The 16,236-nt window shown below is 46.1% G+C and overlaps 1 protein-coding gene across 2 annotated transcripts in view; it reads left to right on the forward strand.

The window, feature by feature from the left end:
* LOC307197607 (heparan sulfate glucosamine 3-O-sulfotransferase 4) overlaps positions 1–14,147 on the forward strand; it is a 290,500-nt gene extending 276,353 nt beyond the window's left edge. Inside the window, exons 2-3 of one of the 2 annotated variants that reach the window (XM_079943684.1) lie at positions 2,350–2,400; positions 12,114–14,147. In XM_079943684.1, coding sequence (XP_079799810.1) covers positions 12,121–12,750 — 630 coding nt within the window. In that variant the 5' untranslated portion in view covers positions 2,350–2,400; positions 12,114–12,120 and the 3' untranslated portion in view covers positions 12,751–14,147. The remainder of the gene's footprint in view (positions 1–2,349; positions 2,401–12,113) is intronic. The other variant, XM_079943683.1, reaches the window with a different exon arrangement.
* Positions 14,148–16,236: the final 2,089 nt, after the last annotated feature.

Below are 16,236 nucleotides of genomic sequence, written 5' to 3' on the forward strand. Positions count from 1 at the left end.
CCCCTTGGTGCTAGAGCCTGGCCAGGACGCTGAGTCCAGCCCCTGAGAAGTCTGGCAAGATGTGCAGAGCCTCAGTGAAGGGGGTTGGGTCGTGAGCAAGAGGCAGCATCAGCTCTCAGCCTTTCCCACCTTCTCACCAGCTGGAGGTGAAGCGATGGAGGCCCACCTACCACCAGCTGAGACCTTACTTCACTGCCCTTGTCTTGCTGCATGGGTGCATGAAATGAGTAAAATGTGTAAAATGTGTAAAATGTAAATGTGCACATCCAGAGGGGTCATTCGTTTATTCACTGTCATTTATTAAGTACCTGTTGTATACAGTGCTCCATTAGAGACAGATACAGTACCTGGTGAGTAAGACGAAGTCCTGCCATTGCAGAGTGCAGTTCCGGGTAGAAGGGCATCAGAAATCATGTGAACTGGTGAGTGAAGTAGATAGTTCCAAATCTTGACCAATGCCACACGGTGTGGACAAGAAGAGAAACCAGACAATGGCATAGACAGTAACTTGGAGCAGGCATGATTTTTGATAGAATGATCAGGGGAAGCCTCTCTGAGAGATGACTTCTGAGTGGTATGTTGATGTCACAAAAATCATAGCTGATGGACCAGACCAGCGTTACCCAATAGAATGTTACGTGATGATGGAATATACTAGAGCTGTACCTCCAGCACAGTAGCCATTGGCCATTTGTAGCTATTGTGCACTTGAGATGTGGCTATAGTCCCTGAGAAATTAAATCTTTAATTCAATTTAATTTTAATTAATTTAAATTTAAATAGTTCCATGTGGCTAGTGGCTTTCATAATAATCCAAAGCCAGACACTTAATATGAGACCTGAATGATGGGAAGAAGCCAGCTCTCTCCATCCTTCTTCCTAACTTTCTTTCCTCCTATCCTTCCTCCTTCCCTTCCTCCCTCCCTCTCCTCCTTCCTTCCTCTTTTCCTTTATTCTCCCTTCTCTTCTTTCCAACTGTGCTTTTTTCCCTCTTCTTTCCTTCATCTCTTCCATCATTGGGCAAATATTTATTGAGACCTATGTCTCAGTTCTAGGCACTAAGCGAGATGCTGGAGATTCAGCAGGATACAGAAGTGCCCAACTGTCTTCCTTCTTGGGAGCTTGTTTCCTTTAGGACAGACAGACAAGACACAAGAAAATGAACACATAAGCAAGATAATGTCAGATAACAAGAAGCCCTAGGAAGGGCACAAAAGAGGCTGGTGTGAAGGAGAGTGATTTAGATGGTGCCTGGGGAAGGGGATTGCCCTCTGAGTAGGTGATGTTTGAGCCAAGACTTGAATAATAAGAAGGAGCCAGTTGTGGGACGAGTAGAGTGGCGTGTGTGTGTGTGTGTGTGTGTGTGTGTGTGTGTGTGTGTGTGTGAAAGAGAAACCTCCATAGGAGATCAGTGTGCGTGAATATGTGATGATATAACATTAGAATCTTCAATCTTTGGGGCACAGTATGTGTGCCTGTTTATGTATATCTTTCTAGTTGTGCACTGATCTTCTTTCCTATTTGTCATTTCTCCATCTGTTATATGATCAGATGGATGGGTTTGAAAATCTGTTTAGTATTTCATGCGCTCCAAGCTGTGAAAGTCAGGTCTAAGTACAGGCACAGTAGGGTGCAGTGATGAATTTATGATTGTGCTTTACATCATTGAAGCTAGAGATCTTGATTTGGGGGTGCACCCTTATGAAGGAAATATCTCAAGGACACACCTGGAAGGCTCTTACTTGGGCACTTTGTAGGAGAGGAGGTCCTGCCATCCTGGCCAAATGTAGGGAAAAGGGGGGTTTCTGGGCTGCATTCTGTTGGCGAAGAGAACAAGTTTCCTTCAACACTAGAGTTGGTGCCTGGCCGTGTGACAAAATATTGTTCTTCCCAGCACCATTCACACCTGTCCTTCATATGCATGGATGCCTCCATCTTGACTGAGTTATTTAACAAGTTTCCATGGGCAGGCATGAGTCGACCTGAGCAGCCCTTCCACCAATAAAACATCCAGTGCTTTATTATATATATATCGATCTAGCCAGTTAGATTCCTTGCATCACAAGGAAGAGACACGTACAAATTATTTACAAAAGCAAAGTTTGTTTTAAGGATGCATGTGAGATAAACATGAAATAACCTCATGGTCAGCACAGGTCCTAAGATGGCATTCTCTGTGAATGCACAGTGAGTAAACAGGATTCATATGTAATAGCAACAATAATTAACACTTGTACTCAGCAGTTAATTCCTTCCAGGCTCTGTGCTTAAGCCTTCATTCATTCTGGCTGCTGTAACAAAAACACCATAGACTGAGGGGCTTAAGCAGCAAACATTTATTTCTTACAGTTCTAAAAGCTGAGAATTCCAGGATCAAGATGCTGACAGATTCACTGCCTGGTGAGAACCTGCTTCCTGGCTCATAGAGGGCTATCCTTTCACTGTGTCCTCACACGGCAGAAGGTGGGAGGGAGCTTTCTGGGGTCTCTTTCATAAGGGCACTAATTCTATTCATGAGAGCTCCACCCTCAGGACCTAATCCCCTCTCAAAGGCCACACCCCCAATACCATCCCATTGGGTGTTAGGATTTAACATATGACTTGTGTGGAGGGGGGCACACACATTCATTCTACAGCAGCATGATAAGCACCGGCCCTTTCAACCTTCATAAAACATGCTCTGAGATAGGTCTTGCTTGTGATACCCATTGTATGAGGAAACTGAGGCTTAGGGCGGTTAAATAAGTTTCCCAAAGTCCATTAGAGTGAGGATGGCAGAGCCAGGATAGAGCCACACAGTAGGGCTGAGACATGCAAAGGGTGACAGAGGCAGACTCAGCAGGAGTAAGCAGGGCTTGGCCAGCCGCAGGATGCAGGTGAGAAGGAAGCAGGGCTGGCAGCACCCCCAAGGCAGTGATGAGCAGACGCACAGCTGGGAGTGCAGTGTGCGGCGGAGAGACCTGGAGCGGGGCCTTCCCGAGAGGAGCCCTCTCCTGTCACCATCTGTTAAATCGTGAGCACAAGGTGCCCAGGCAGACAACGCTGGCGCCTCCAGAATCATCATTTAATTGTGGCACCTGCCCTTTGAAACGCGGAGCCCGAGGAAAGAAAATACAATAAAACAGCTACTAGAAGTTGGTGTGTGAGGTTCTGCAGTGGGGCACTCTGTGAATGTGTATGAATAAAGGATCAGAGAAGTATACTCTGGGTGGAATCCCCAGTCAGGGGCAGGTGAAGTGAGCCGTAATCTTGTGAATTCAAAATCAGGGAGCATCTTGTTTTCGAATCTCTGGAGTGAGATGGTCCAATAACAAGAGAGGAGGGATTGGAGGCAGAGTTGTGGGTAAGAAGGCACTGATGGAACTGAGGTTGTAAGTAGGCAAAGGTTTACATTTTAGAACCCTGCTTCCCAACCTGTGGGCTTGAGAATTATTGCAGGGACCTTCACATCCCTATAGATACCAAACACTGAGTATAAACTACATCAATAAAAATCTCATACACACACATACGCGCACACATGGCCACATTCAAAAATGTAGATTCAGTGGTGATGACTCAGTCACAAATTCATTTTAAGGGATTGTCAAATTCATAGTTGTTTTTTGTCCATATGTGTTTTCTAAATCAAACCATATGGGGCCTCCCTGGTGGCACAGTGGTTGAGAGTCTGCCTGCCGATGCAGGGGACGCGGGTTCGTGTCCCGGTCCGGGAAGATCCCACGTACTGCGGAGCGGCTGGGCCCGTGAGCCATGGCCGCTGAGCCTGCGCGTCCGGAGCCTGTGCTCCGCAACGGGAGAGGCCACAGCAGTGAGAGGCCCGCGTACCGCAAAAACAAAAACAAAAACAAAATCCATATGAACAAGTCAGCTTCTGTCATATGGTGGCCTCTTGATGCTGAAGCCCTGGGGGGGAACTGGGAAAAGCCAGGGGTGACAAGGAGAAATAAAAGCAAGCCTAGGATTTGTGCCATTTGAGGTATGGGCCCCATAAAGTGGCCAAGCTCTGCCTAGCACTGAAGCTTCCCAAGTGCTTGGGCAGCCTGGGATGGCGAGGAGAAAGAGATTTCTAGGAATTCACTGGAATCTATGCTAAACAGAAGCTGTTTGGTGCTCTCAGAGTGGGTCGTATCAACGCCCATTGGAGACGTGGGTTTCCATGAATCAGGGTCATCATTTACAGAGGGGTGTATATATTAGGCAACCAGTAATAGTTATTTAGATTCAGAGTTTAAGCAAGGCTGGTCTCCTTCACTCATTCAACAAATAAATTTGTTTGTACCTACTATGTGCTATGTTACACTAGCAGCAATAACAAGGGGGGATATTTACCAATACTTGCTCTGTGCCAGGATGCCTGATACCTTTTCTTCTGAATGAGGAGGAGATGCTATTATACCCATTTGACAGATGATGGAACAGAGGATAAAAGACATGAAATGAGTTGCTAAAGCCACTTGTGGTTCAGAGATGGAACCCCGAAGTCAAACGCTGAGCCACCCGCCTTTGTCAGGATGAGCACCCACTGACAAGCTTCTAAAGGAGGTGACTGTGGACTCTGGAATTAAGTCGACCCTCAGCCAGGAGTGATTCTCTACCTGAAACTCATGGGACTCCGTGAATCCTCAGAGACAGGATAGACCTCACAGACTATTTTTATTCTTTCAGGAGATGTGAACTTCTTCAGGGCACATCTTGCTCTTCATTTTATCTCCTAATGTACCTGGCACACGACAGTTGCCAAATTCATGAACAGATAAATGGTTTTCTCTCTTTTTCCTTCATAGATCCTAAAATATCTGTACCTGCCTGGCACAAACTCTAAAACCACAGAAGTGCCTGGGATCCGGGTTTGCTCTTTTCTGCCACAATGTGGTCATGTGTCGGGCTTCCCTGGTGGCGCAGTGGTTGAGAGTCCGCCTGCCGATGCAGGAGACGCGGGTTCGTGCCCCGGTCCGGGAAGATCCCACATGCCGCAGAGCGGCTGGGCCCGTGAGCCGTGGCCGCTGAGCCTGCGCGTCCGGAGCCTGTGCTCCGCAACGGGAGAAGCCACGACAGTGAGAGGCCCGCGTACTGAAAAAGAAAACCACAACACTGTGGTCATGTGTCATTCAAAACTGGAATGCTTTCCTCATTCTTCTCCAGTTATTCAAATTCTTTGTGTTTCTTCAAAGCCCAGCTCCTTCTGTTTGCCTTCTTCCTCCCCTTCCTCCCTCAGTCCTTTCCTTCCTCTTGTCTTCATTTCTCCTTCCTGTCGCTTCTAGGTGCCTTCATTCTTTGCTTCAGGTCTCTCCCTCCTTTCCTCTCCTCTGCCCTCACTTTTCTGTCACCTCCTTCTCCCTCTTGGTGGCAGGTGTGATTTTGTCTGAAAAGAGACCTCTGCCCACACCAGAGATGCCCCATCTGAAGCACAGACCACTTTACAAAAATGGGAAGTTCAGGTGTGTCCTTCAAAGGACTCGCAGTCTGTTGCAGGGCAGGTACCATGCCTGCTTTGGCATCGCTATATACCCGACATCACAAGCACCAGCAAACACTCATTGGAATGAATGAGGGAGTTCATATTAACATAGCCCTTTCATGGTACAGGTCCGGAGAGGGAAAAGTCCTTGTCCTAAATGCATTTGGTAAGTTAGTTCTTAAGTCAGAGCTATAACTCAGGATCCCTTCTGTCTCACCTTCAGTTTGGTCCTTAGCCGTATGGCCCTGGCAAAGGCTGCTTTTCTTGGGTCTTTACATAAGAAATGTGGTTTCCAAAGGGTTTGACTTTTCATCTTCAGGGATTCCAGGATTCATAAACTTGGATTTGAAAAGCAGCATGAACTTTCCAAAAGAATGAGGCCGAAAAGTAGTCCTGAGCGGGGTTTATTGTCTCTCTGACTCAGTTTCCACATCTCTATAATGGGCTCAGTGAATTGTATGCTCCTTGTGCAGTTCAGCCAGAATAATATGTGAAATTGCCCGTCTCGATGCTTGGCGAGTAGCAGGCGCCCGATTGAATTTCTAAGTTTCTTTCCTCAGTGCAGAAGAAACAGCCTTACCTCATGCCCTGGCTCTAACCACCATTCTCTTGGGTTACAGTTTATCTGGAGGCCTCAGAAAATATTGCTCATTTATGCACCATTTATCCCACTGGAAAATGCATTTGGGAAAATGTGAGGTGCCCATATACCTCTGATTCAGGCAAGCTCAGCTGCTAACCCTTCCAGAGAGCATGGGCTCTTTACATCTAATACGGGTGACTGCCTTCTCCCTCGGCATTCGTGATGGTGTCCATTTGCTTCAATTGATGACGCCCCGGAGAGAGATGTCGCAAATTGAACGGTGGAGTTTGATCTGGCAAGAATTTCTGGGGCTTCTGGCCTGGGTTTCTGTAACTCCCAGGGGTGATTCAGTGACAGCCCACCTTTACAACACACATAATGAGGCTCAGTTTAAGATTCAGCTTTGCCATCTACCAGCAGAGTGACCTTGGGCCAGTCACGTAACCTTGTTGAGCCTCTGTCGTTTGGTTAAGCATTGCCAGGCAGTAACTAAGAGCTCTGGCTAAAGTTCACGACAGACCTGGGGTTGAATTTCAACGCTACCTCCTGTTACTTTGGACTAACAGATCAATTTCACTGAGCCTCAGTTTCCTGACCTCCGAAGTGGTGAAGGTAGTAGTACCTTCTTAAGAAAGTTGTTTTAAAAATTCACGGCTAATGTATTGCGAGCCTACTATCTGTGAGGCAATCTTTTAGGCATTAACTCATATCATTGTCACAAAATCCCTATGCAATGGGTATTATCAGTATGACGCCTGTTTTCCAGATAATGCAACTTGGGTTAGTAATTTGTCCGGAGTCACAGAGCTAATAAGTGGATCCAAATTTGGTTCTCTGGAGGCTATGCTCTTAACCACCAGGCTGTAGAGCCCAGTGTCTGAACGTGCTTAGAGACATTGATCTGGTGTCAGAATTTGAACTCTCAACCACCAAACAGCACAGAGTGAGCACTGGATAAATGGCGTATGATAACTACTGTAGGATCGCTATTATTGTTGTTTCCTATGAAGCCCTGGATGCTGACCTGCATCCAGGTGGGGCTTGTGCTCCGCCCAGCTCCCCCACCAGCAGAGTGGAGGTGGTGGAGGGCGAGTGAGTTGGATCGTGTCTCATAAACATTTGGGGTTGTGAGAGCAGCTGTGTGATCTTGCAGGCTGATTCTCGCTTCAGGACTGTGTGTTGACGCTGATGTCACGGCTGCTCTGAGCACCCCAGATACTGTTAACGAGCCGTTCCAAGCCCAGATGCAGTGTTTTCTCACCATATGGTACACACTGCAGTGCAGGGTCCTTCAGATGAGGGATGGCTTGGAATTCAGAAACACTGAACCCCATGTGAGGGAAGCCTACTTAGAGGAGCCCTCCAAGCTCCCCAATTCTCCTGACTGCTGGGGATCCTGTTTCCATTCGTATGTCATTCGTTCATTCATCTAATAACCACACATAGTTATGGGGCAGCTGCCACGCGGCAGGCACTGGGGATACAAAGGTGAATAAAACATTGCCCATGGCTTCCGGAAACTGAGCTTAGCCATGGAGCGGTGGGAACCAACCATATTATGACATTCTCCTAAGCTCTGTAATACCGGAAGTTATCAAAGACCCTGGAAATTCAAAGGAGTTAGTGAAAATCTTTGCTATGGAATTTAAAGATTTGCTTTGCACACCAGCATCTGAATGCTTTTCCTTATTCAGGAGAACTCCCCAGATAGGCAGAAGTTAGGTCCCACCTTCTACTCGTGAAGGTGAAGAGAATCTGACATTCCTTCACCCTACTTTCTGGCAGGTGGGCTGTGAACTCACGATATAAATGTCCACCTCCAACTGGGATCTCCCTTGAGTTCCAGACTCCTGTATCAGGATGATTACCAACTCCTTCACTTGAGTATTTCAGATTCCAAGTCCAAAATCAGACTTGGTATCTTCCCCTGAAACTAGCTTCTTTCTCAGTTGTCTCCACGTCAATAAACTGCGCTACTACTTACCCATTAGCTCAGGCCAACAATCTTGGAGTCTTCTATGATACTCTCTCTCTCTCTTGCACACACATCCCAACCATCCTAAAGGACTGTTGGCCCTACCTTTTAAAGGCATCCTAATTGTGAACACTGCTTCCCAGGTTGCCCTCTCCACCTGCATTCCTGCCACCCCCATCTCTAACCTGCTCTCCTGAAATGGCCTCTTAACAGGCTGCCTTCCTTCTGCTCTTGCCACATGCCTGTGTGTTCTCAGCAAAGCAGCCAGGAAAAAAAAAAATCTCTTAAAATGTAAATTTTATGTTGTCTTGTTTCATGTTCTTCAGTGGTTTCTCATCACACATGGAATAAAACCCAGTGTCTTCCCGTGGCCCCTAAGACCCCCTGTGGTCTTTCCCTCCCCACCCCTTGACCTTATTTTCTCACTTCCTTAGCTTTGCTCACTCCCCTGTGGCATGACTGGTCTCCTCCCCATTCCTCAAGCACATAGAGATGTGAGAACATGGGCAGTCAAAATGTCAGACCCAGTCGAGAAGAACTTCCCTAAAACCAGGAGAGAGAAGGAAACTTGGGATGAATCATTCCTGAGAAAGTAGAGGGAGACAACATCCAAAGCCCACTTTGGGAGAAGTTGGTCTTACACGTAGACTGCCCTCTCTAGTCTTTTAGGAACAGAGACACTAGGATAGATACAGAAATAGATGCTGGGTCGTGGGCCCAGGTGAGAAGACTGGTGAGGGGACAAGGCCTGAGAAATGACCAGATTAGGACAACAAAACCCATCACACCAAAGCCTCACCTTAGGACAAGAGATGAATGGTTTATTCATCCATTCGTTCAACAGGTATTTATTCAGCACCTGCTCTTTGCCAGAAACTGGTGGTAGGTGTTTGCTTGGCCAGTGAGCTTAGGAACCAAGGATATACTCACCCAGTGAGACTTCGAAAAAGTATCTTTAGGTTCTGAGTCTGTTTCCTTCTCTCTAAAAGTGAAATAGTAATGATACCCCGCTCTGTTGATTAGAATAGTCATGTATGTGATGCTATAAAGAACTCTCCTTTTATCAGATGTCGTAGTAACACTGGAAGCTCTGTCGGGGAACGGACCTTGTCTGTTCTGTTCATAGTATGTTGCCATTTATAGAAGTGAGCGTTTATGGAACAAATGAATGAATGAATGAATATAACTGATTCAGAATCATTTTTGGAAAGGGGGTACTGCTATTCCATTGATTTTGAGCAGTTACTGGATAGCTTCTTACCAGCAAAGAATCCTGTATATCTCATGCAACAACAGTTGTATCTTGGCTTAATGTGTGCCAAGATTTTACCATGTGTGCCCCCAATGCAGGAACTGTCCTCAAGTGCCTGGTGTAATCCATCTGTAACATGACGATCAAAGCCGTTTAGGCGCCTCCGCTCCCTCTACCTTCTCTATTGCCTTCTCTAGCCCCGCTCCTCTCACTGCCTTCTGCACCGAGCACTGAGCTGGTCACATAATTACTCCTATACACGCCGGCTTATAGGCTGGGTACCATTTATCTCAGATGCTTCAGATAAAAGACTCGAGATCAACACAGATCTTGACAGACTGTAACAATTAGCTGAAGTGAAGGAGATGCATTTGTCAACGTAAAGATCAACACTGAGGTCTAAGAAGTGACTGGCAGAGACTGGAGGAGAAGAAAAACCTAGCAGCTGCTCCTTGCTAAAGAAAAATACAGCAAATTAAAAGAAGCAAGATATATCTGAGGGGCAAAAGTCTGGAAGAGGCCATGTAAAAATATCTATCTTCAGCATTTTTTGCGTCAACATTTATTTAATATTTTTATACTACGAAATGAGTTCTGTAATAAAAGAAGAGAATCTCTCTCTCCAACTGGGAGAAAAGTAGGATATCAGTATATTCTTTCAACTTCAGCTGAACTAGTAGCAGCTTCCCCATTGCTCACCAGCCTCCAGATCAGGAAGAACGGTTGATGACACTGGCTTGAATCAGAATATCCTTCTTTTCTAGATCAGTTCCTTAGTTCCCACGTTGTTCACCTTTTCCATTTGGTCAAACGGAAATATCTTCTCCTTACTCTTCTCTAAGAATTGCTGTGCCAATGCTCTTGTGCCTCTTAAAATTCTGGCATTCACTGGACAGTATTCTAAGTGGTTTACCTGCCTTATCGCGTTCAATCTTCATTACAATCCTGTAAGGGAGGGACTCTTTTTAACCCTATTTTTTAGATGAGAAAATGGAGATTCAGAGTGGGTTTAGGCACTTCATCAAGGTGACATAGGTCGTCAGAAGTCTTAAATCAGGCTCACGTGACTCCCGTAAAACTGTGGTCCTTAGCCCCGCCCCTCCAAACGTCACAATTAAACCTGATAAGAGCCAAACAGGCACACAAACATGAACACTTTCAAAATACTGGGGAGATAATATCAGTTCAAGATGAGCATGATTATTTATGGCCAGGGCTATTGCTTTGATCTGAAAACTCCTCACTGCCCAACCATTATACACGAACCACATCAACCTCCATGTGAATTTCTCTACATTAGGCAAGTGCCTGTTGCCTGATAGAAATGCTTGCCGAGAACGCTCAGAACCCAGTAGCAACTAACTATTGACAGAGCATGTGAATTAGAGATAAAAGAAGAATCCTTCCTTCTCCACACACGCAATAGTAAATACATTTAATTATGGTAGGGGAAGCTGAGGGATCTTCGTCTGTATTAAGTTTTATTAGCTGAGACACTTAAAAGCATGTCATCATAACAAAGAGGTCTTGTGTAATCCTAAATGTACCACTTTGGTGCAAGGCTCGGAAGTGAATGGACTTAATGGAGATGGATGGAGCACGTGGTGGCAGATGACCTGCTGTACCGACAGGTACAAGTACATCAAACTACTTTAATCTCTTGAAGTTCCCAAGTAAGACAAGGCCACTCTGAAGGCAAACGTGGATGGAGGGGTGGGTTTGGAGAAGCAACCTTGGGAAGGAAACCAAGAGATATGCCTCCTGCTGTGGGATCTATCACTGGGTCACTGGGCAACCTTGGGAGCCAAGAAAGAAGAAATTCCATGTATAAAACTAATTCTATGCTAGATGCTGTCACACTATATGTCATTCGTTTCATCCTCAACTGAACTTGAAGCAAGTTTTAGGATTTTTACAGATGAGGATAATAAGGCTCAGGGATGTGATTCAAATTGCTGAGGTCACAAAGCCTGTCTGATTCCCTGTCTCTGGGCTTCAGTTTCCTCATTTGCATAAAGATGCCTTTGGATTAGGTTAGGGGTCAAGAAATGTTTTCTTCAAGGGCCAGATAGGAAATGTGTTCAGCTTTGCATGTCATACAGTCTCTGTTGCAACTACTCCACTCTGCTGATGTAGATGCAAAAAGCCACAGAAAGGAATGTGTGGCCGTGTTCTAATAAAAGTTTATTTATAAGCATTGAAATTTGAATTACATATAATCTTCATGCATCACAAAATTTTAGTCTTATTATTTTGTTTTTTTCCCCATCCTTTAAAGATGAAAAATCATTCTTAGCTGTGGGCCATACAATGACAGGAGGCAGGCAGTAGTTTGCCAACCCCTGGACTAGATCATCTTTGAGGTCTTGTTGAGCTCAAACGCTCTCTCAAAGATACTACAACAATCGTATCCCTGATTTATTAAGATCTTACACATGCCAGATTCTGTGCCAAATGCTTTAAAAGCATTATCTCCCTTAATCTTTTTACACCTGTGTGAAGTAGGTGCTATCATTGTCTTCATTTCAGAGATTATAAAACTAATACATAGAGAAATTAAGAGCCGATCTAGGTTAAACATAACTGGTAAGAGATAGAGCAGAAATTTAAATGGAGGTGCGTAAGATTCCCATGAATGAATTGCGCAAGCTTTATGCTGCTTTTTCTGATAATACTATAATCAGAACTATAGAGGGATATATAGTCCAAAAAGAACTCCCAAGTATACATGAATTTTATTGGGTAGCTCCCCACTGGGCTATTTATATCATACATTTCGTGCAACAAGTTCAGTTATTTCTGGACAGGAATAATCACTCTTTTGTTTTCCTCCGTCTTCCAGAAATGTGATGCCTAAGACTTTGGATGGGCAGTTAACCATGGAGAAGACACCAAGTTACTTTGTGACAAATGAGGCCCCCAAGCGCATCCACTCCATGGCCAAGGACATCAAACTCATCGTGGTGGTGAGAAACCCCGTGACCAGGGCCATCTCCGATTACACCCAGACACTGTCAAAGAAACCCGAGATCCCCACCTTCGAGGTGCTGGCCTTCAAAAATCGGACCCTAGGGCTGATCGATGCCTCCTGGAGCGCCATTCGAATAGGGATCTATGCTCTGCATCTGGAAAACTGGCTCCAGTATTTCCCCCTCTCTCAGATCCTCTTCGTCAGCGGTGAGCGACTCATAGTGGACCCCGCCGGGGAAATGGCCAAAGTACAGGATTTTCTAGGCCTCAAGCGCGTTGTGACTGAGAAGCATTTCTATTTCAACAAAACCAAGGGGTTCCCTTGCCTAAAGAAGCCAGAAGACAGCAGCGCCCCCAGGTGCCTAGGCAAGAGCAAAGGTCGGACTCATCCCCGCATCGACCCCGATGTGATCCACAGACTGCGGAAATTCTACAAACCCTTCAACATGATGTTTTACCAAATGACTGGTCAAAATTTCCAGTGGGAACAGGAAGAGGGTGACAAATGAGGCTAGAGATGTGGAGGGAAGGCTGGTGAATAGCTAGGGAGGCTCCTTACCTGAGTCCTGAATCCCCCAGGGTCTGCAGCCTCAGGCTTGCTGGGGTGCCAAGTAGATCTCCTCCTTTGTCCAATCAGGATTGCTTCCAACGCTGTTGACTTAGGCAAAGGGATGGATCCCATGGCATACTCATGAGGGTACCAGGCCTGCCTGGGTAGCAGCATCTGGTTGACCAGATGGCCACCAGAATCCACTGCTAATTCTTGTCTTCTGCTCGTTAATCAAGTCTGAAGACAGGACACGTAAATAGTTGTCAAGGTCAGAGACAGTGGCATGAATGTTTGTTTAAATGACAAAAAAGAAAGGAAGGTCAACTTTTGGCCGGAGTCTCTCACTTTAATCTGGGAAGCCCGAGTTCTAGCCCCATATCTGGCAAAGGCCCCTGCTCTAGCAACCTCTGCTTTGGCATCTTGCCAGAATACTAATTGTGGCCAATTGCTCCAGGACTCCTAGGGAGCAAGGTCCTCCCTCTTAAAGTGTCTCTAACCTTCTCCTTAAAGGTCTCGTCCCACAACCTTTGACTTACTCCCTCCTCACCTTATGAAGGCAGAGGCATGCATGTTTCTCACCAAAAAACGCTGACACCCCTGGAAGCCTTTCTAGGAGCCCCCGAAGCGGGGTTGAGTCTCTCTCTTTGTGAGTATCCTGGGCGGCGGAGAAGCTTAGCCTGTGCCTCCTTAGAATCAGAATCACAGGGCGGCTCTCAGAGCAGGGGGGTTGCAGCAGAGCTCAGAGCCCTGCGGTTGGGAAAGATGAATGCCATCTCTGGGAGTGAAAAAAAGGAAGCCAGTCATTTCGGTGGGAGGTCTCCATCCCTGAAGACCCTCAGCCGCATGGTTCTGACACATGCTATCAGGATGGGCTCTGTCCCTTAGGGTCCCCAGAGGGGCGAGGACCAGAGAGCTGGCATGTCTTTTGTCGTGAATAACCTTTAGCAGCACAACCCACAGGGGATCGGTCACCATCCTTCTCTTTGTCCCACCGTCTCCCCTACATGGTCATCTCGTGCTTCCTTTGCTTAATTCAGAGATGGTACACATTGGGGCGGTGACAAGAGGGCTGACTCCATTTATCAGACTCCATTTACCAGTGTCTGGGGGTGGGGGAGGGTAAGGGCTGTCTGCGGACGCCCCCATCAGGGGCTGCTGCATAAAATGTCCCTTCCCATTAGTTTGATTCCATTAAAATGCAACATTTGACATAAAGCGCTCTTCACGGATCTCCAAAACCAGGAACTGTTCTAGCAAAATTGGAAATATGTATGAGTTGGGGGGGCAGTGAAATCTGTTCGGCTGTTATTAAACTGTCATTTCTCCCGCTAACTGAAAACTGTGTTGTTATAAAGCTTAATGCAATCTGATTAATGGGTTTTGATGGTGTGTTTGTGTTGGTCACCTCCATTCCCACCTCTACCCCTACCCTCGAATTCTGGGAGTATCCCTTCTCTGGGATAGCCGGAAAGATCCAGATTAGAGAATCTTTCAGGGAATTCTGTCTGCAGGTCAGGATGATTCTTGAAATAGCACAAAGGAAGCAACTGCTGTAAGGGGTGCGGTACCCTCCTGTCTTAACCCACCCTGGCAAAGAATGGACTGACGTGCCAGATTCAGAAACAAGTAAATTTTTTCCAGATAAGAAAGTGGTTATTGAGCTGAAGGCGACATATATGCCTTTACTGCCAAAGTAAAAGACGATAAATATAAAAATACGTACACACGTACCCATCTACACCTACTGGAAAAAAGAACGCCTGCTTAATCAGAAGAGTGTACTGTGGGCTAGCTGGTCTGGGGCCTTGTTTTATAAGCAAAGCAAGGAGTGGATCTAGTTAGTTACACACCAGAGGCAGATGTGTGGTGTTTTCAAGCTACAGCTTCCTAAGCTCCACTGCAGCCTCTTTTTTTTTTTTTTTTTTTTTGTGGTATGTGGGCCTCTCACTGTTGTGGCCTCTCCCGTTGCGGAGCACAGGCTCCGGACGCGCAGGCTCAGCGGCCATGGCTCACGGGCCTAGCCGCTCCGCGGCCTGTCGGATCTTCGCGGACCGGGGCACGAACCCGTGTCCTCTGCGTCGACAGGCGGACGCTCAACCACTGCGCCACCAGGGAAGCCCCACTGCAGCCTTTTTAAAGGATCAGAATTTCTAGGGTAGGGCCCAGACGTCTATCCTTTCAAAAGATTCCATCTTACAGAAGGTGGGATTGAGAATGAGGCAAGTCTCACCTGTGTATTTCTTTGTCCCCTCATCCTCCTTCCTCCCCTCCTTTTATGCTTTTGTGGGGATTACTTCCGAGAGACATGGTCCCTAGGGTTCATGGCTTCCTTGAAGGAATAGGTCTCTCTGGGAGTACAGTGACAACGAGGTAAGGGATGATCTTATAACTTAGGAGGTCAAAGGAGCAGCTGCTGGTAGGAAAGCTTTAAAGATGTTTTTCCCCCAACGAAGGATGAGCATTACTCTAGCTTACCAGCATCTCTTCTGTGGTGGGTGGACACCTATTAGCTCAGCCCCTCAATCACACCTGCTGTCCATGTGCCACCTCCCTGGCTCTCTGCCTGTCCCCATAAACCCAGAACATCAAGACCTTAAGTGCTGCTTAAAAAGAAACCTAGTAAGTATGCATCCTCACATAAAGAGGACAAGCGAATCCATTTTTAAAATGGTTAGCCCATGGTTAAGAAGCCATTTTGACCTGGGAAATCAAAGTGGGGAAACCTCCTTAAAGAATTTATCCACTCTTGCATAGAACAGTAGGCTAAAGTTCTCTGGAGAAATAGGGCAGAGGCCTAAGCCTTGAGATCTGGAGGATTTGTATTTTAAGCATCTGTCTGGCGATATGGTTGAAAGCTCATGGCTCTGAAAAAGAAATGCCAAGTTGACATGTTTAGGTTCTCTTTTCGGCAGTGTCTCCTCTAGCTTGATCCTTGTGACTTGGAGCGAGTCACTAAGCCACATCCCCTTCTTCCGTGGGGAAACTTGACAAAGGAATTCATTCCTATCCAGAAAAAGCTAAGTCAACCTACTAAAATAGAATCAGGTTAATGATACTTCCGCCCTGTTTAAACACGAGCACAGCAACTCACGGGAGACTGAATTTTGTATTTGATTTCAATTAGCAAAACATAAATTATATTTAATGTTCTATTCCCTTCCCTTCCCTTGAATGGATGATTCACAGCCGTGGAAAGGCTGCTGCGAGTGGTTCGAAGATAAAAAAGGGAGAATTCATCCTTCCAAGTAGTGCAGCTGGCATTGTTCTCGTGTTCATCGCTTTTTGCAGGTAATAGTCTGTACCTGAAGGGTATGAATGCCTTGACCTTATAACTGAGACCTCCCAGCTCCAAACACAATAGCAATAATAACAAAAACATTCAGCATCCCTATTTATCTTTAGACTGTGTATGAAAACCCTGATTTCAGAGTTGGAAGGATGTGGC

Source organism: Stenella coeruleoalba (genome assembly GCF_951394435.1).
Source record: "Stenella coeruleoalba genome assembly, chromosome: 15".
Taxonomy (NCBI): Eukaryota; Metazoa; Chordata; class Mammalia; order Artiodactyla; family Delphinidae; genus Stenella; species Stenella coeruleoalba.